Consider the following 20923-nt stretch of genomic DNA (forward strand, 5'->3'; position numbering starts at 1 on the left):
AGCCTCAATAATGCCTAAACTTTTGCATCTATTATCGAGGTGCCCCCTGGAAATGATTGCTAGGGAGGTGGGTAGGGGGCAGCCACATTCTGTCACGTCTGTTTGAAATATTCATACATTTAACTCCATGAAAACGGGGTATTTTCCTTAAAAGCTATTAATGTGTCTTAAATTTGCATCTAATATCACCCTTATTCCCCCGTTATTTTATTCTAGGGGGGCGTATTGTCACGATAGTGTGAAATCGAGTATCCTATGCAAAGAAACGATACATTTTCTTTTACAGCTATAAATACCTTGACAGCAATGGTCTCTGAAAATCAATATCCCCCCGTCTTTGTGCCAAATGTCGCAGGTGTATGGAAAATAATAGCGCTTGCTAGGGAACACCTGTGACGTTAAGGGGATTGTATTATTTACTGAAAGTATTTCTCTAATACAGAACATTGGAAATAGATTGGTGGTTCTCTCGGTTAGTGCGCAAGCCCATTGGATAGGAATGATCTTTTGAGTCCTGGCGGGGTGAAGAACTAAAGAAAAAAGAGAGAAAGAACTAAAGAAAGAAAAAAATCAAAGCGTTTAACGTTTCGGGCAGAAAAAATGTCTAAAAGGATATTATCTGGCAGTGATGGTTGCACATTTAATACGCGACCTTACATAAAGTGTGCGCCCTCATTAAGTTAAAAAAAGAAAAAATGTGTTAAATTTCGGGCAAAAATGCCAAAAGTATTACCTGACGGTGATGCTTTATCATTACGTAAGGTGTGTGCTGTCGTTAAGTTACAAGCGGGGGTTCCCTATGGGTTCCTGAAGCAGGGATACATAAAATTGCGTCAAGCATATGAGACCTAACTGTTTGAAACGGGCTAAGTCGTGTGACGTCATTGGAGTCTAGAGGGGTGTGTCGTGACCGTATTGCGTAGGTGTGGTGGCTTGAGGGGTTGACCCTTTAACCTGACCCTTTAAAGGCGAGGGTGTGTCGCGTGACGTAATAGGGCTCCGCTTGAAAACTTGCCTAGAAACAGGGCTCTTAAAATCCTCTGGGAAAAGGCAGGACATGTCCTTAAAATCCAATGCTAATTTCCCTATGGCGGCCGTGATTTAACAGGACTGTCATAGAAATACTATGAACCTATTTAAAGCGCAAGGGTGTGTCGCATGACGTAAAAGGGCTGTCATAGAAATAAACAAGGGTGTGTACCGTGACGTCAGAGGGCTCCGGTAGAAATCCAATGCTATTTTTCCTATGGCTTTCTTGACGTCAGAAGGCTGCGCTCGGAATCCTGGGAGGACTGTCGTAGAAATCCAATGCTATTTTGCCTGTGACTGTCGTGACGTCAGAGGGTGGCGGTACAAATCCAGGGAGGGCTGCGTTTGAATAGATTATGCTCATACTACTTATATGAGATGGGTTGCCTCTCCCCAATAGCTCGCTCTTAGGCTAAAGTTTCTATTTTATCCTTTAAAGGAGGTTATTATTCTAATTAAACAGCTTATGTAATTCAGGAGTCATTCTTAAACAACTGGAACAAAAATCAAAATTAGGTTATTATGAGATTACTATTAGTTAAAAAAAGGGTAGAATTTATATGCAAATTTGTTTTAGTTATTCATGCACGGTGAGTCAAATTCAAGACCTGCATTAATTCAGAAACGTTCAGAAATTAAATAAAAAAAACAAGTTTTTTTTAACTGAAAGTAAGGAGCGACATAAAAACTCAAAACGAACAGAAACTAATCCGTATATGAAATAGGCTGTTCCCTCCTCTAGCCCCGCTCTTTACGCTAAAGTTTTTTATTGTTTTATAAAGCAGAGTTATGAAAAAGAGTCAAATATTAGTATAAAGAGCGGGGCACAGAGGAGGGGACAGCCCCTTTTATATACGGAATAATTTATGTTTGTTTTAAGTTTTAATTTCGCTCCTCACTTTCAGGTAAAAAAAAACAGTAGTAATGCCTCAATCTATTTAAAATCATGCCCTCCCCAGATTTTTAAGTCATCCCCTCCCCTAGTTTTAAAGTCACTCCTATATAACCGGTCAGCAGGTGTTACATCAGTGTTTACATTGGGGAGACACACCCTCGCATTTCAAAGGGACCCCATGTTTTAAACAACCAGGTGTTATATCATAGGAGATTTTAACCTATGAAATTGGAGTTGGAACTCAAGCGCGGCTTAGTATATTTATCGGAAATAACGTAATGACGGTGCACACGTGGGTATTACATAATGGCAGCGCACACATCAGTGTCACATAATACTTTTTGAGATTTCATTTTCATTCAAGACGTTTCAAGATATTTCAAGACGTTTCTTAAGACATTTCAAGACGTTTCTTAAGACGTCTCAAAACGTTTCAAGACATTTCAAGGCGTTTCTTAAGGCATTCTTCTTCAAGACGTTTTCTAAGGCGTTTTTCTTAAAGACGTTTCAAGACATTTTCTAAGACATTCAATACGTTTTTTAAGACATTTTAAGACGTTTCAAGACGTTTTCTAAGACATTTAAAGACGTTTCGAGACACTTCAAGACGTTTTTCAAGACTTTTTTCTTCAAGACGTTTGAAGACGTTTTCTAAGACATTTCAAGACGTTTTAAGACATTTCAAGGCGTTTCTTAAGACATTTTTCTTCGAGACGTTTTAAGACATTTCAAGACGTTTCTTAAGAAATTTTAAGACGTTTGTTAAGACGTTTTCTAAGATGTTATAAGACATTTCAAGAGGTTTGCTTAAGACAATTGTCTTCAAGATGTTTCAAGACGTTTTCTAAGATATTTCAAGACGTTTCCTAAGACCTTTTTCTTCAAGACGTTTTCTAAGACGTTTCAAGACATTTCAAGACATATCTTAAGACATTTTTCTACAAGGCATTTTCTACGACGTTTTATGTTATTTCAACCACATCCCTAGGACATTTTCAACCTTTTCCCTCTGAAGAAAATGTTAGAAATTAAATTAAACACTGTTTTTATTCGAACAGTGGAAACTTGCCATTTCAATTCTAGAATTCCAAGGCAATTCACGCCACAGAGAATTTATAAAATTTCTTGAACGAGCCTGCTCCTTATTTTCCCTTATTTTATAAAAATTGGCATCATGGTGACACCCGTCATCAACATTCTAAGCGTTTTTCTAACGCTCGAATACCCCGAATGGATACTTTTTCTATTGCTATTATTTTCCGACAATTCCCAACCTGTGCCACAATATTACTGCTCCACTTGGCACCCTCCTCATCACCCCGTAGTAAATTTTCAACCTCCTCCCCCTCCCAAAAAAACAAACTTGTAAATCTAAAAAGACACACACATTGTAAATAAAAGCTTTATTGATTAAAACACAGAAAAAAAAACAGTTAAAAAATAGGACAAACGAAAAAAAACATGCGTGAATTAAAGAAAGATGGAACTCCTAGTATTCATTTCCAGAGGGACAGGGTTGATATTAGAGGCAATTTAAGCCATATTAAGAGTTATTAACGAAAACACCGCGTTTCTTTGAGCTAAGCCTATGAATATTCACCCACCATGACAATATGCGCATTTAAGTAATATTTTCTCATCGCATTACACATAACGTCGTTAGAGTAATTTTTTAGGCCCTATTGAGAGCTTGTAATGAAAAAATCCTCATCGGAAGCCAACCCTATTATAATAACCTCCAAAACACCTCACACCACCACACCATTACTTCTCCGTATGCCCTCCCCCCCCCTCGTCAACCCCTAGGACATTTTCAACCTGTCCCTCCCGCTAAAAAAAAACTTATAAATCTAAAATTGAACTCTGTCTTTTTATTTGAACTGAGGAAACTTGGCATTTCATTGCTAGAATGTGATTCTCCAAGGCAGTTCACACCACTTAGAGTTTAAAACATTTCTTGAACAGGCCTACTACTTATTTCCACTGATTTTATAAATACAGACAGCATGGTGACATCCTGCGAAACCAGGCAGTGACACCCTGCGACACCAGGCATCATCATTTGAGCGTTTTCTAGCGCTTGAATACCCCGCCCCTATGGATATATTTTCTATTGTTATTATTTTCGGACAATTCCCAACCCGTGCGAAACTATTACTCCCCCTCTGACACCATCTACCACCCTACCATCATTCCTAAGACATTTCATGATATCTTCTTTAATAGGGTGATAGCCAATTTACGTAACCCCCTTGTCTACCCCCCCCCCCCCCAGTTACAACGCATTCACTTCTAATTCCGCTGGCTTCCATCCCGGTTCAACTGACTCCAGCTCTATCTATGTCCCTCCAACCCCAACTCCAAATATGGCTCCGGTTGCGTCAGTTCCTGGTCCCTCACTTTGACCCTCGCTTCCACAATTAACTATTCAGCCAATTCCATCCCAAGTTCAGTCAATTCCAAGATTCTGTATATGGCTACCTCAGTGGCAATCAATGGCTCCTCATCGACAATAGCTAGTTATACGTTTCCGATCAGTATTATTTTTAAGTTGAAAGGATAAACGTCTACATCTTATTTTAAAAAGTGAGAATGAAATATTCCAAGAAGACGTGCGTACATAATAAAGTGTTACTAGCAATGAATAGTGAGAGAGAGAAATATTTGAATTATGAAACAAGTGTAAATGACGATCTTATCGGAAATGTATGTGTGCGCTGTCATGAGACTATCAATCAATCAACCTTTTATTTTTAAATAAATGAACAAACGAAACAATTAACATGAACATTTCGACTCAAAGCAATGCTTGTACGAGTCACACCGGTATTGGTAAACAAATTTATATCACACTATGAAATGAAAAGAGAAGAGCTGATAACATAAGAGAGGGATAAAGAATTAGAAAGGAAAGAATTGAAACGAGGTGGAGTCAAAGAAGGATAGTGAGAGGATAAGATACAAACGAAAAATTGAGACATTAACTCATGCAGTATCCAATACTGTGTAAGAGAGGTATCGTTTTTGGAGTGTGCCAAATGATTTTATGGATTTAATAGATTCATTAATTGAGTTCCATACAGAAATACTTCTATAAACTGGAGAGTGTTGAGACCTTGTAAGCCTTCTTCTCGGTAGCATAAAATTGTTCTTGTTGCAGCGGAGAGCTCTTCCTCGATGAATTGTGCTACAAAGTTCGAAGTACCTGGAAAGACAAAGATGAGAAAGAGTCACACTTCTATTCTGAATTTTCTCAAAGAAGAGAAAATGGTTAAACTTTGATTCTGTATTTTTCCATAGAAGAGAAAAAAAGTTATACTTCGAATCTGAACTTTTTCCATAGAAGAAAAAAAGTTCCACTTTCATTCTAAATTTTTTCGAGAAGAAGAAAAAGTGACACTTCGGTTCCGAATTTTTTCCGATTCTGATATTTTAGTAGAAGAATAAGTTCCACTTAAATTCTGAATTTTTTCCAAAGAAGAGGGAAAGTTCCATTTTAATTCTGAGTTTTCTCAAAGGAGTGAAGAAAAGTTCAAGTTCTCTTCAGAATTTTTCCATAGAGGAGAAAAAAGTTACACTTCGATTCCGAATTTTTTTTTTCAAATATATACTTCGGTTCTGAGATTCACCAAAGAAGATGAAAAGCTCTACTTCAGTTCTAAATTTTTTCATTGAAGAGAAAAAAGTTCAACTTCTCTGCTCGATTTTTCCGTAGAAGATAAGGAAAAGTTATGCTTCGAGTCTGAATTTTTTCCTAAGAAGAGAGAAAGTTCCATTTTAATTCTGAGTTTTCTCAAAGAAGCGAAGAAAAGTTACACTTCAGTTCTGAGTCCCCCCCCCAAAGAAGAAAAAGTTCCACAAGGGGATGATGGAGGTAAAAATTGATGTGTAATCCCCAGGGCCGTATTCAGGACTTTTCTCTGGGGTTTTTCTTTTTAGGGGGAAAGGAGAAAAAACTTTAAAAAATGAAACATAATGTGAAATTGATATTTAATCCCATTCGATTTCTGGGAATATTTCTAGTATACACTGTTATGATGAAAGTAAGAATAATATTAAACCCCAAAATGAGCATAATTTATTCCATAGAGGAGGGGGACTACCCTTCCTCATCTCCACCTCCACCTCAGGGTTGTATAAACTTCGGATGATGCTCATTCAGATCAGAAATTGAGATTTCTAGTCCTTTCTTATAAGCCCAAAGCGCTTGGAAACCAGCCAGCCACGGGGGCTGGGTATTTTTCAGGATGGTAGTTTTCGTGGCAAGGATTTTCCGTGGAGGGGTATTTTCCGGAGCTTATTTTCCACATGAGGTGTTTTCTGTGGGGGTATTTTCTGGGGAGGGGGGTATTTTTCTATGGGGGGGGGGCATTTGATGGGGAGGAGTAAGCGCCTAGACCCGTAAAAACAGTAACAGACACTTAAAATGTATTTGCAACAAAATAGCGTAGGGATGTCAGTAAACTAATTGACATCAATTTAGAAACAGTAAATTTTGTTCCGATTCATCTGAACAATAATTCACAATTCCCAAAAATTTTCAGACTTTCAAAAATGGCCTAAAATCCACAAACATAAAATCAGATCTAAACAAAAATAAATCAGTCGATTTTCCATCATCGAAATCATTTGGCTGAAGATTTAAAATCCCCTGTCGTCATTAACAGGGAAAATCTAATTTTTGGAGAAGTAAAACTATTGTCTCCTTTTTCACATTTTTTTCCCCGGGTGGGATTGTCATAAACTAGTAGTCCTACAGTAATCCGTAGTGATTTCATTTTTTTTAAGTTGAATTATCAAAAGATATTAACCCTGCTCCTCTCGGGTTTCAATGTTGTTTTTTAATTTCCTTTGAATTTTTTTTTTCAAAAGTATTTTTTAAATTTGTTTCTGTAAGGGTTTAATTGGAAGTCCAAATATTTTACCACTATACCACTATACTTATAGAGGTATCATAATTATATAACACCACTTCTAAAATCTATGCCTTTGTTTTATCATTATTACTATTTATATTATTATTAATGATAACTTGAGACTTCTCCAAGAATGGTAAAAAGGCTTGTTTCTTATATATTTTCTTGTTGTATTTTGGCTCCTTTAGAGAAAAAACTTTTAGCCAAATCGGAGAAAAAAAATCTCTTCTGATTATCCCTCGGTAGACTTTAATTTTGTTTTGCTTTTTGTATATTTAGCCCTATCCCCTTAACAAAACCTAAGAAATTGCGTTGTTTTTCACCAAAAAAGAACTTATTTTCTTTTTTCATCCGGAATTGTAGAGGCCGATGGCTTTTTCCTGTCTGTGATACATCTAAATTGTTCGGAAAGGCGGCCATGTGTGGTCTTGGTGCATTGATCAGCTTGGAACCTTAGGTAACCTTTACCAGGTCAAAATTTTTAAAAAATATAAATGAATAGATGGGAATCATAAATAGAGATTGAAGTTTCAGGGTGAATCCTAGTAAAGATCGGTTTATCATTAGAAAAAACCCTAGTTTAAGTGTGGTCAGCTCTTCAGTGAAACTTTGGTTGATATTGCTTTGTTAGTAGGGAGTTAACGTAGTTCAGAGACAATGGGACTCTCCTTAAGAAATGAGATATTTGAGCTCAGTTCAATCTATGGTTACAGATTAATTCTTAACTCATCCCTTTCTAGGCACCTGGATACTTCCTGGGTCGTCAATCCTGCTTCCCCAGGGTAAAAGCCTACCATGCCTTAGGGACAACCTAGTAAATGACAAATCGTAGCCCAGAGTAACCAAAAATTTAAAACACGATGGGGAAAAAACTATTAAGTGAGGGAGAGTTGCCATTTGAATCTGATTCAGGAATGCTAACTTTTTAGGTTTTCCCCAGTGGCAACTTAGTAAAAATGGACCCTATCCCATGACCACCCGATGATTTACAACATATTTTAGACCTAAAAAACTGTCAAGTGAGGAAGAATTACTATTTGAAACTGATTAAGGCATGACAACTATTATTTCAATTAATTTTAATGATATATGTTCGTTGTAAAGACAAATTTGTGGGAATTTCTAAAGAAAATGTCTGGAAATCCATAGACTAATATCAAATCGGAAATAAACTGCCCCACTCGGGTCACCATAGCCATAAACCCCATTTGAGAATTACAGTACCCCATCTTGAGCTGCAGGGAAAATCACTTTCTCCCATGGGACACAGTGATGTATCTGTTTTTACACGTATATACATTTTTATTCATGGGTATTTTTATTTGTGAAAAATCTTCAGTCATTGTTAACAATTCAGATTTGTTTCTCGGACAGAAACCAGCATTCTTAAAACTGAACCAAACCAAAACAAATAGTTTGGAAGTTTAAGCAAACAGGTTTTTTTTGTTTTTTTTTTTAATTGAACTAGTTGGATATTCCCATATTTTCAGATACATTTGTTTTAAACACTTTCTTAAATGTAAAAATAGTTGTTACATAAGCTACACTGAAGTCTTTCACTCGTTTCTGTATCAATTTTAGAGACTATAATGAAATTGAGCCAACAATTACGTTATTTGAAAGAAAAGGAGTAATTCGGCAACCCGATCATGGGAACCAGAGCCAAGCTGGCAGTGATGATTTACTAGCAGCAACTATAGCTCTGAGTATTGTTCTTGGGCTTGTTATTGCTGGTGGAGTAGCAGGATTCTTATATATGCGCAGGTAAGTTCCGAGTTAATTTTTCCTCAGCTGGGTGACCAAAAAGGTTCTGCCGAAAGATATAAATATCCTCTTTAACATTGGACAGAGGAGAAAAAAGAAGTATTTCGGCTTCATGGCAGTTTCATAAAGACCCTTTTTTAACTCTTGTATAAAAATGCCTATAAAATAAAGAAGTATTAAGCATATAAAAGAGAAGTTTTATTTTCAAATGAAAATAAAGAGCCATATTAAAGCTTAAACCCCCAAACAAATATTCCGTGTATCGGAGCTGACCCTCGTCCCTCCGTTCTTTACGCTAAATTTTTCACTTACGCTATAATGTTTTAAAAATACTTCTTATTCCAGCTAAACGGCCTCTGCGTTTGAGCAGTCACTATTAAGGAATTGGGACAGTAGATTGTGTATATGGAATTTGCTTGAGGCCCTTAGAATTCCCATACTATTTGCTTGATGCTCTACACCTTTTCAAAGAGAGTCATTACTCCCTCACATGGTATACACTACAGTTTCACGTGCATATTTTAAAAAGCGAGCAAACCTTTTATACCTATAAAGTGGTCAAACACATTTTGAGAGTATAATTGTTTTTTTTTCGAAAACTAGAAATTGTCAAATTGCGTATTTAGGAATGATTTTGTAGGAAAAGCTTTCTATCACACATGCATTATCCACTGTTCCATTTCTTTGAAGTATGAGCTATCAAGAATGGTTTCTGATTTTTTTGGACAATTGCCTTTACGTGCGCGCACGTAACCTTGTCCAAATTAACCTTAAAAAATGAAATAAAGCTATGTCGACTTTGCATATTTTATTCAACATATCCGACAAATGATGCTGAAAAAGCATTTATTCACTCTGATATTTAGATAATGTTAATTATAATTATTGTAACTGATAAAAGATGTTGATAAAAAATAAATTATTCACTCTGATATTTAGATTTTGTCAATTTTATCCCATGTACCCGAGAAAGCGATGCTAATATAGAATTTAATCAATCTGATGCTTACATTTTGTCAATTTTATCCCCATGTACCTGAGAAAGGGATGTTGATATAGAATTTAATCAATCTGATACTTAGATTTTGTCAATTTTATCCGATACTTTATCCTATGTATCCGAGAAAAGGATGTTGATGTAGAATTTAGTCACTCTGATACTTAGATTTTATCAATTTTATCCGACATATCCAATAAAGGATGTTTTTAAAGCATTTTTTCGTTCTTAAATTTAGATTTTGTCAATTTTATTTGATTTATCTGCAAAAGAATGTTTATAAAAAAATTTATTCACTCTGACACTCATATTCTGTCAATTTTATCTAATGTATCTGTCATGAAATATTGATTAAAAATAAATATTTACTGTAACGTTTAGATTTTGTTATTTGTTTCACATATACCTGCGATATGGATGTCGATTTAAAATTTAATCACTCTTATACTTAGATTTTGTGAAATTGCTGTATTGTCTGTCTAGGAAGTGACTTCAATCGATAATGAATGTTAATAAAGAATTTGTTCAATTTTTTTTTCATAATTTCCTGAGTAAAATTTCTGCATTGTGTATCCAAGAGGTGAATTCAAGAAAGAGTTTGTTACTTACTTACTTACTTACTTACTTACTTACTTACTTACAATTTTTTCATAATGACATAATGACATATCCAACAACGGATGTTGATAAAGAATTTATTCATTCTGATACCTAGATTTTGTCAGTGTTATCCCATGTATCTGACAATAGACGTATGCAAATTCCTTTTCTTACATCTCCGATGTTTTAATAGACATTCTAAACGTTTGATATGCCAGCTTACTCAAAAAATAATGAACACATAACAATGTAATGCATAATATATTTCTAATGAAATAATGCTATGTAGAATATTAATACAAAAATATATTTTGATACATTATTAATATCAATGATTAAATTTGGACATTTTGAATCTGTTCCATAAAATAGTTCACCATGTTCTCTCTTGATATTGTAGCTATTGTCTTCTCTTAGTTTGTAATCAGTAGAATAATCATTATTCCATTTTGAGTCATGCACAATTTCTACTGGTGTGTCATCAACAGGCTCAATATTCTTTTCGTCTTTGGTATTATTTGGTTCATTGACTGTTTGATCAATGGTAGTAACGTTTGATGGTACTTTGTTTTCATCGATTCATCTTTATATTCCATAGTGATATTTTCTGCCAATGCCCATTTAATTTTTCTGGCAATTTCACTGTCTATTATCATATCATTTTTACACAGGTAACAGTTTTGGCACTTACACAAGATATGGTTTACGATATTAGTAGAAGAGTAAGCCTTTCTTTTTGTGACCTTCCGTTGAATGCTAATACCCGAAAGCTGACGATTGGATGTATCAGCAGGTAATGTGTTACGTGCAACAGTAGCAAGGAGTTGTCCTCTATCATCAACAATTATTGTTATGTTGGCATTCTCTTTGAGTGCAATCATCTCTGGAGATCTCAATCTCGCATAACCACCAACATAAGAGTTGAATTTTTTCGGTATTCCAAAGAAATTTAATTCCTTACTGTCACGACAGTGCATGCATACATTTCCAATAGTGCTACCACTTGTACTTGTCTCATAGTTTAAATACTTCTCCTTGTCGGCATTCAATGCTACATTAACATTTTCATGTGAAAATACTTAATTAAAATACTCAATCTTCACTTTTTTTTATAGATATGAATAATGTGTTTATCTTTCCACGGTGTAAAAAAAATACTGATTTAATACATACATTAAACTAGGTAGGGTCAATAACTGGACATAGAATACCAATGGAAATGCAACATCTTGTCTTTGAGCAATCATAGATTACATTTTTTAGAGCCTTAATAATATTTTTACATTTTAATATACGTACAAAAAAAAAAAAAAGTTGAATAAATTCGAAGTTTAAAAAAAATTGTTTGTTTTTATGAAAAAAATATTGAATTAGAACCATCAGTCCTCATCATTATGAATATCCAAAACTGGACTTAAGTTTCACATTTGAACTAGAGAATTGTATTTTCCATAATTTTCTTACAAGAAAAAAAACTAGAGTATACGGTCAAAAACCCTTATTAGCTCAGATTTTACGGAAATAGTTTTATTTTTCGATCCAAATATGGACTTAAGTTTCACATTTGAACCAGCGAATTGTATTTTCCATAATTTTCCTACAAAAAACTAGAGTTTACGGTCAAAAACCCTTATTAGCTTAGATTTTACGGAAACAGTTTTATTTTTCGATCCATAAGTAGACTTAAGTTTCACATTTGAACCAGAGAATTGTAGTTTCCATAATTTTCTTACAAAAAACTAGAGTTTACGGTCAAAAACCCTTATTAGCTCAGATTTTACAGAAATAGTTTATTTTTCGATCCATAACTGGACTTAAGTTTCACCTATGAGCCAACGAATTGTATTTTTCATAATTTTCTTACAAAAAACTAGAGTTTGCGGTCAAAAACCCTTATTAGCTCAGATATTACGGAATAGTTTTATTTTTCGATCCAAAATGGACCTAAGTTTCACATTTGAACCAGAGAATTGTATTTTCCATAATTTTGTTACAAAAACTAGAGTTTACGGTCATAAAACCTTATTAGCTCAGATTTTACTGAAATAGTTTTATTTTTCGATCCAAAAATAGACTTAAGTTTCACATTTGAATCAGATAATTTTATTTTTGATAATTTTCTTACAAAAAACTAGAGTTTACTGCCAAAAACCATTATTAGCTCCGATTTTACAGAAATCGTTTCATAACTGGACTTAAGTTTCACCTATGAGCCCACGAATTGTATTTTCCATAATTTTCTTACAAAAAAATACTAGAGTTTACGGTCAAAAACCCTTATTAGCTCAGATTTTACGGAAATAGTATTATTTTTCGATCCAAAATGGACCTAAGTTTCACAATTGAACCAGAGAATTGTATTTTCCATAATTTTCTTACAAAATACTAGAGTTTACGGTTAAAAACACTTATTAGCTCAGATTTTACAGAAATAGTTTATTTTTTTATCCATAACTGGACTTAAGTTTCACCTATGAGCCAACGAATTGTATTTTCCATAATTTTCTTACAAAAAACTAGAGTTTACTGTCACAAACCCTTATTAGCTCAGATTTTACGGAAATAGTTTTATTTTTCGATCCAAAATGAACTTAAGTTTCACATTTGAACCAGTGAATTGTATTTTCCATAATTTTCATACACAAAACTATAGTTTACGGTCAAAAACCCTTATTAGCTCAGATTTTACGGATGTAGTTTTATTTTTCGATCCAAAAATAGACTTAGGTTTCACATTTGAACCAGAGAATTGTATTTTCCATAATTTTCTGACAAAAAACTAGAGTTTACGGTCAAAAACCGTTATTAGCTCAGATTTTACAGAAATAGTTTATTTTTCGATCCATAACTGAACTTAAGTTTCACCTATGAGCCAACGAATTGTATTTTCCATAATTTTCTTACAAAAAACTAGAGTTTACGGTCAAAAACCCTTATTAGCTTAGATTTTAAGGAAATAGTTTTATTTTTCGATCAAAAATGGACCTAAGTTTCACATTTGAACCAGAGAATTGTATTTTCCATAATTTTCTTACAAGAAACTAGAGTTTACACTCAAAAACCCTTATTAGCTCAGATTTTACAGAAATAGTTTATTTTTCGATCCATAACTGGACTTAAGTTTCACCTATGAGCCAACGAATTTAATTTTCCATAATTTTCTTACAAAAAACTATAGTTTACGGTCAAAAACCCTTATTAGCTCAGCTTTTACGGAAACAGTTTTATATTTCGATCCAAAAGAGACTTAAGTTTCACATTTGAATCAGAATAATTGTATTTTCCATAATTTTCTTTAAAAAAAACTAGAGTTTACGGTCAAAAACCCTTATTAGCTCATATTTTACAGAAATAGTTTTATTTTTCGATCCAAAATAGACTTAAGTTTCACATTTGAACCAGTGAATTGTATTTTCAATAATTTTCTTACAAAAAAATATAGTTTACGGTTGAAGACACTTATTGGCTCAGATCTTACGGAAATAATTTTATTTTTCGGTCCAAAATGGACTTGAGTTTCACCTTTGAACCAGATAATTGTATTTTCCATAATTTGCTTACAAAAGACTAGAGTTTACTGTCACAAACCCTTATTAGCTCAGATTTTACGGAAAGAGTTTTATTTTTCGATCCAAAAATAGACTTAAGTTTCACATTTGAACCAGAGAATTGTATTTTCCATAATTTTCTTACAAAAAACTAGAGTTTACGATCAAAAACCCTTATTAGCTCAGATTTTACAGAAATAGCTTATTTTTTGATCCATAACTGGACTTAAGTTTCACATATAAGCCGACGAATTGTATTTTCCATAATTTTCTTACAAAAACTAGAGTTTACGGTCAAAAATCCTTATTAGCTCAGATTTTACGAAAATAGTTTTATTTTTCGATCCAAAATGGAATTAAGTTTCACATTTGAACCAGAGAATTGTATTTTCCATAATTTTCTTACAAAAAACTATAGTTTACGGTCAAAAATCCTTATTAACTCAGATTTTACGGAAATAGTTTTATTTTTCGATCCGAAAATAGACTTAAGTTTCACATTTGAACCAGAGAATTATATTCTCCATAATTTTCTTACAAAAAAACTGGAGTTTACTTTCAAAAACCCTTATTACCTCAGATTTTACAGAAATAGTTTATTTTTCTATCCATAATTGGAATTAAGTATCACCTATGACCAAAAAAATTGTATTTTCCAAAATTTGCTAACAAAATACTAGAGTTTACGTTCAAAGACCCTCATTAGCTCAGATTTTATGTATAAGTTTTTATTTTTCGATCCAAAATAAACTTAATTTTCACATTTGAATCAGAGAATTGTATTTTACATAATTTTCTTACAAAAAACTAGAGTTTACGGTCAAAAACCCTTTTTAGCTCAGATTTTACGGAAATAGTTTAATTTTTCGATCTGAAAATAGACTTAAGTTTCACATTTGAAGCAGAGAATTATATTTTCCATAATTTTTTTACAAAAAGCTAGAGTTTACGGTCAAAAACCCTTATTAGCTCAGATTATACAGAAATAGTTTATTTTTCGATCCATAACTGGACTTAAGTTTCACCTATGAGCCAATAAATTGTATTTTCCATAATTTTCTTACAAAAACCAGAATTTACGGTCAAAAACCCTTATTAGCTCAGATTTTACGGAAATAGTTTTATTTTTCGATCCAAAATGGACCTAAGTTTTACATTTGAATCAGATAATTGTATTTTCCATAATTTTCTTTCGAGAAAATACAGTTTACGGTCAAAACCCCTTATTAGCTCAGATTTTACGGAAATAGTTTTATTTTTCGATCCAAAAATAGACTTAAGTTTCACATTTGAACCAGAGAATTGTATTTTCCATAATTTTCTTGCAAAAAAATAGAGTTTACGGTCAAAAACCCTTATTAGCTCAGATTTTTCAGAAATAGTTTATTTTTCGATCCAAAAATGGACTTCCGTTTCAACTATGAGCTAACGAATTGTATTTTCCATAATTTTCTTACAAAAAACTAGAGTTTACGGTCAAAAACACTTATTAGCTGAGATTTTAGAGAAATAGTTTTATTTTTAGATCCAAAAATGGACTTAAGTTTCACATTTGAACCAGAGAATTGTATTTCCATTATTTTCTTATATAAGACTAGAGTTTATGGTCAAAAACCCTTATTAGCTCAGATTTTAAAGATTTAGTTTATTTTTCGATCCAAAACTGGGCTTAAGTTTCACCTATGAGCCAACGAACTGTATTTTCCATAATTTTCTTACAAAAAAATAGAGTTTACGCTCAAAAACCCTTATTAGCTCAGATTTTACGGAAATAGTTTTACTTTTCGATCCAAAAGTGGACTTAAGTTTCATATTTGAACCAGAGAATTGTATTTTCCATAGTTTTGTTACAAAAAACTAGAGTTTACGGTCATAAAACCTTATTAGCTCAGATTTTAGGCTAGCAATTCGCCCCCCACTATCACACTATAAGTACGCTAAGACACCCCTCTGTCATCACCCCATCTCCCCCAAAACACTTTTCTGCCATTTCTAGTTAAAAATTTTATTTAAACTCATTCATTCGGGTTTTTTCGCAAGCAATTCGCCCCCCACTATCACACTCTAACTACGCTAAGACATCCTTCTGCCATCAACCCATCTCCCCCAAAACACGGTTCAGCCATTTCTAGTTAAAAATTTTATTTCAACTCATTCATTTGGGTTTTTCGCTAGAAATTCTCCCCCCACTATCACACTATAACTACGCTAAGACATCCTTCTGCCATCAACCCATCTCCCCCAAAACACTTTTCAGCCATTTCTCGTTAAAAATTTGATTTTCAAGTCATCCAGTTGTGTTTTTTTGTAAGCAATACGCCCAAAAACTATCAAACTATAACTACTCTATGACAGCCGGCTGCCATCGCACTATCTCCCCCCAAAAATATATTTTCAGAGATTTCTAGTTAAAAATGTTATTTCAACTCATTCATTTGGGTTTTTCGCTAGCAATTCAACCCCCACTATCACACTATAACTACGCTAAGACACTCCTCTGTCATCGACCCATCTCCCCCAAAACACTTTTCAGCCATTTCTAGTTAAAAAATTTATTTCAACTCATCCATTGGGGTTTTTCGCTAGCAATTTGCCCCCCCCCCCACTATCACAGTATAACTACGCTAAGACATCCTTCTGCCATCAACCCATCTCCCCCAAAACACTTTTCAGCCATTTCTCGTAAAAATTCTTATTTTCAAGTCATCCACTCAGGTTTTTTTTGTAAGCACTACGCCCCCAAACTATCAAACTATAACTACTCTCTGGCAGCCGGCTGCCATCGCCCTATCTCCCCCCAAAACACTTTTCAGCCATTTCTAGTTAAAAATGTTTTTTCAACTCATTCATTTGGGTTTTTCGCTAGCAATTCCCCCCCCCCCCACTGTCACACTATAACTACGCTAAGACACCCCTCTGTCATTGACCCATCTCCCCCAAAACACTTTTCAGCCATTTCTAGTTAAAAATTTTATTTCAACTCATTCATTTGGGTTTTTCGCTAGTAATTCTCCCCCCACTATCACACTATAACTACGCTAAGACATCCATCTGCCATCAGCCCATCTCCCCCAAAACACTGTTCAGCCATGTCTCGTTACAAATTTTATTTTCAAGTCATCCAGTTGTGTTTTTTTGTAAGCAATACGCCCCCAAACTATCACACTATAACTACTCTATGACGGCTGGCTGCCACTGCACTATCTCCTTCCAAAAAAATATTTTCAGAGATTTCTAGTTAAAAATTTTATTTCAATTCATTCATTTGGATTTTTCGCTATCCCTTCACCCCCCACTATTGCACTATAACTACGCTAAGACACTCCTCTGCCATCGACCCATCTCCCCCAAAACACTTTTCAGCCATTTCTATTTAAAAATTTTATTTCAACTCATTCATTTGGGTTTTTTGCTAGCAATTCGCCCCCCCCCCCACTATCACACTATAACTACGCTAAGACATCCTTCTGCGATCAACCCATCTCCCCCAAAATACTTTTCAGCCATTTCTCGTTAAAAATTTTACTTTCAAGTCATACCATCGGGTTTTTTTTTGTAAGCAATAAGCCCCAACAGTATCACACTCTAACTCCTCTCTGACAGCCGTCTGCCATCGCACTATCTCCCACCCCGAAAAATATTTTTTCCGAGATTTCTACTTAAAATTGTTATTTCAACTCATTCATTTAGGTTCTTCGCTAGCAATTCGCCCCCCACTACCACACTATAACTACGCTAAGATACCCCTTTGTCATTGCCCCGTCTCCCCCAAAACACTTTTCAGCCATTTCTAGTTAAAAATTTTGTTTCAACTCCTTCATTTGGGTTTTTCGCAAGTAACTCTCCCCCCAATCTCACACTCTAACTACGCTAAGACATTCTTCTGCCATCAACCCATCTCCCCCAAAACACTTTTCAGCCATTTCTCGTTAAAAATTTTATTTTCAAGTCTTCCACTCGGGTTTTTTCGCAAGTAATTCGGCCCAAAGTAGAGCTCTATAAGTACTCTAAGACAGCCCGCTGCCATCACCCCACCACTTGTGTATTATACAGAAGACATCGAAGAATTAAAGCTATCCGTTATTAAAATTCTTTTTTTGCCATCTACATCGCTCTTAGTATCAACTTTTTAGTATACTATAACGTTAAACTCTATTTTAAATTGACAACACTGCTCAAATGCCACTTGTGTATTATACAGAACACATCGAAGAAGTAAAGCTATTTCAACTCATAAGACCATTTTATCATCGTTAACCATTTCCATAGATTCATATTGTTCCAAATTTATAATAAATAATGTATGAGTTAACAACCCCGAGGGGTTACCTTAACTGATAATCACCAATTCGCAAATGCTATACCCTTTTTTTCTCCACCTTCATACGATCCAATTCGCAAATGTTATCTAGCTCTGTTTTTTTCCTATTATTCACATAATATCGATCGTATAGTCCAATTCGAAAATGCTAAACCCTTTTTTTTCCCACCTTCATAGGATCCAATTCGCAAATGCTATCTACCGACACATTCATAACAAACTATTCTTGACTAAAGGCAATTGTACAAAAAAATCAGAAGCCATTCTTGATAGCACATACTTCAAAGAAATGGAACAGTGGAAAATGCATGGGTTATAGACAGCTTTTCCTACAAAATCATTCCTAAATACACAATTTGACAATTTCTAGTTTTCAATTTAAAAAAAAAGAATTATACTCTCAAAACCTGTTTGACCACTTTATAAGTATAAAAGGTTTGCTCGCTTTTTAAAATGTGCACGTGAAACTGTAGTGTATACCATGTGAGGGTGTAATGACTCTCTTTGAAAAGGTGTAGACCATCAAGCAAATAGTATGGGCATTCCTAGGGCCTCAAGCAAATTCCATATATACAATCTACTTGGGACAAAAAGTCAAGTGTTAGCGTAAAGAATGGAAGATTAAGGAGGGGCAACTCATATATACGGAATTTTTTTTAGGTTTTATGCTAATGCTGCTTTTTAGTGTCATTTGAAAAACTGACTTTATTCTATATCTAATTTTTGATCGTTTTTAAATCGTGTCCTGGTTTGTCAAAGACATGATGTGGGCTACCACCCCATATCCTCCGCTACCTGTTGTTATTTTGTATCTATAATACGTTTTAATTGATTGATAACTTCCTAGATTGGTAGTGAAAAAATTTGACTGAGGATTAACACAGTTTCTCTGGCACTTAAATTTGTTTGTGTGGTAACACGTGAATAAAGCAAAAGAAAGCCTTTGAAAAAAAAATGGCAGAAAATTAGCTGGGATGAAGTTGAAATTGGGTTCAATTCGCGAATAAAGTACATAGTTGTGAAATTGTTTTCCCCCATTCTCTGTAGCTCTTAACTTTTTCTGGGTAACTTTATACATAACTAGTTTTCTATATTTGGAACTATCATGGAAAGCCGATTATTTCTGTGTATATTTAGCTGTTGAAACTTTCTTTAAAGTTGGTTACTATAAGTATAAATCCCTCCTTTTTGACAGTTTGTTGCCACATAACGGATTAATATATTGAACCAACTATTTCAAATTAAAAATCAATCAAGCGAATTAAAAATGGTTACATCCCCCCCTTCCATTCCCTGATGGCAATGTTCTATTTTAGGAAATATAATTTTTTAAGTAAGTAATTGTTTATTTTAATATCACATAAAGAAAGAAAACGATCAAAAATGTGTTTTTAAAGGTCAATCGAAAATACGGAAGAAACTCACAAAGCGAATATTTTGAGATAACAACCGTCTCTCTTCTTTAGCGCGAACACAATAATATAATCAAATAAAAGCCAAAGAAAAAGCCAAAAAACAAGCGCGGAAAGTTAACAAAACCAATTAAAAAGCAATAAGAAAGACAGCCGAACAACAGTAGGAATGACCTATCGACTCGTGAAGGGGCACTATATATGGGCATAGAATCCATGTTTGATGGTTTTTCTCACTGAGGATGTTTTCTCATTGTTTTTCTCACTGAGGATATTTTTTCATGGTTTTTCTTACTGTTTGATGGATGTCAACAAAAGTTCATATCAACAATTGATGGATGTTTTGTTTGATGGTTATGTGTGTTGGTCAATTTATTTATTGTTTTCTTGGATGTTAACATAAGTTCAACAACAACTTGGATGTATACATCTGGTTATTGGATGTTTCTTGGATTTCAACATAAGTTCACATCAACAATTGCTGGATTATCGAGTCTAACGGGAAAGGGTCAATGACAACTCTTTCAAGGTCGATTTATTTGTTGTTTTCTTGGATGTCAACATAAGTCCAACAACAACTTGGATGTCAGCAACAATTGCTGTTGTTTTCTTGAATTTCAACATAAGTTCACATCAACAATTTCTGGATTATCGAGTCTAACGGGACACGTTCAATGACACCTCTTTCTAGGTCAATTCATTTGTTGTTTCCAAATGTTATTGATTGAGTCTAACGGGACAGGGTCACGCGTCTCTTTCTAAGCCAATCAGGGAGTCGGAAATATTAACGGGAACGGATTGCAGTGAATATAAGGAAAGGATTTTTGCTATAGTTGTTATTAGTGTGTGAATAGAAGTTCACTAAGTCTATAGTTAGCAGTATGATAACATGAGTGAACAAATTGAGTTAGAAATATCCTTTTATTGCAACTGTTCTATATGTAAAGGACATTATCATGATTTTGAACATTCTCATGAACCTACTACACGTTTAGACAATGTGGACGTAGGGATAGAGGAGAAAAATCTGGAGGAAATAAGGAGAAAAATCATACATGATATGGAGAGAAATTTATACATATTGCAAGCAAACTCGTATAAAACAAGGTTTGATATGACAGAAAAGGAAGAACAAAAGAAGAGACTTGGAAAAAAGGGCTTTCTCTACAGAGATACCTCAAAATATAGTATAAAAGACAATGATGAAAACTCGAAGAAAAACGTGCATAGTGCAAGATATAGCAGTGAATATTATAATGAATATGATCTAAGAGAAGGGGAAAAGTGGCCCTTTAAGAGACAACATAAGAGTTTATTCAATGGAATGGATTTTAAACATCAAAAATCGTTCAGGAAGAGTTCTCATATATCATTTTACAATAAATCTCATTATTGATTTGATTGATAAGTTATGTATCGTAACCTTGCAATAAATTTATTT

General features: G+C 34.1%; 1 protein-coding gene across 1 annotated transcript in view; it reads left to right on the forward strand.

The window, feature by feature from the left end:
• Positions 1-20923, forward strand: part of LOC148955217 (uncharacterized) — a 382412-nt gene that overhangs the window by 323080 nt on the left and 38409 nt on the right. Inside the window, exon 17 of the mRNA XM_089106626.1 lies at positions 8422-8604. Coding sequence (XP_088962752.1) covers positions 8422-8604 — 183 coding nt within the window. The remainder of the gene's footprint in view (positions 1-8421; positions 8605-20923) is intronic.

The sequence above is a fragment of the Artemia sp. Qi Xiang Cuo genome, chromosome 2, assembly GCF_049724085.1.
Source record: "Artemia sp. Qi Xiang Cuo chromosome 2, ASM4972408v1, whole genome shotgun sequence".
Classification (NCBI taxonomy): Eukaryota; Metazoa; Arthropoda; class Branchiopoda; order Anostraca; family Artemiidae; genus Artemia; species Artemia sp. Qi Xiang Cuo.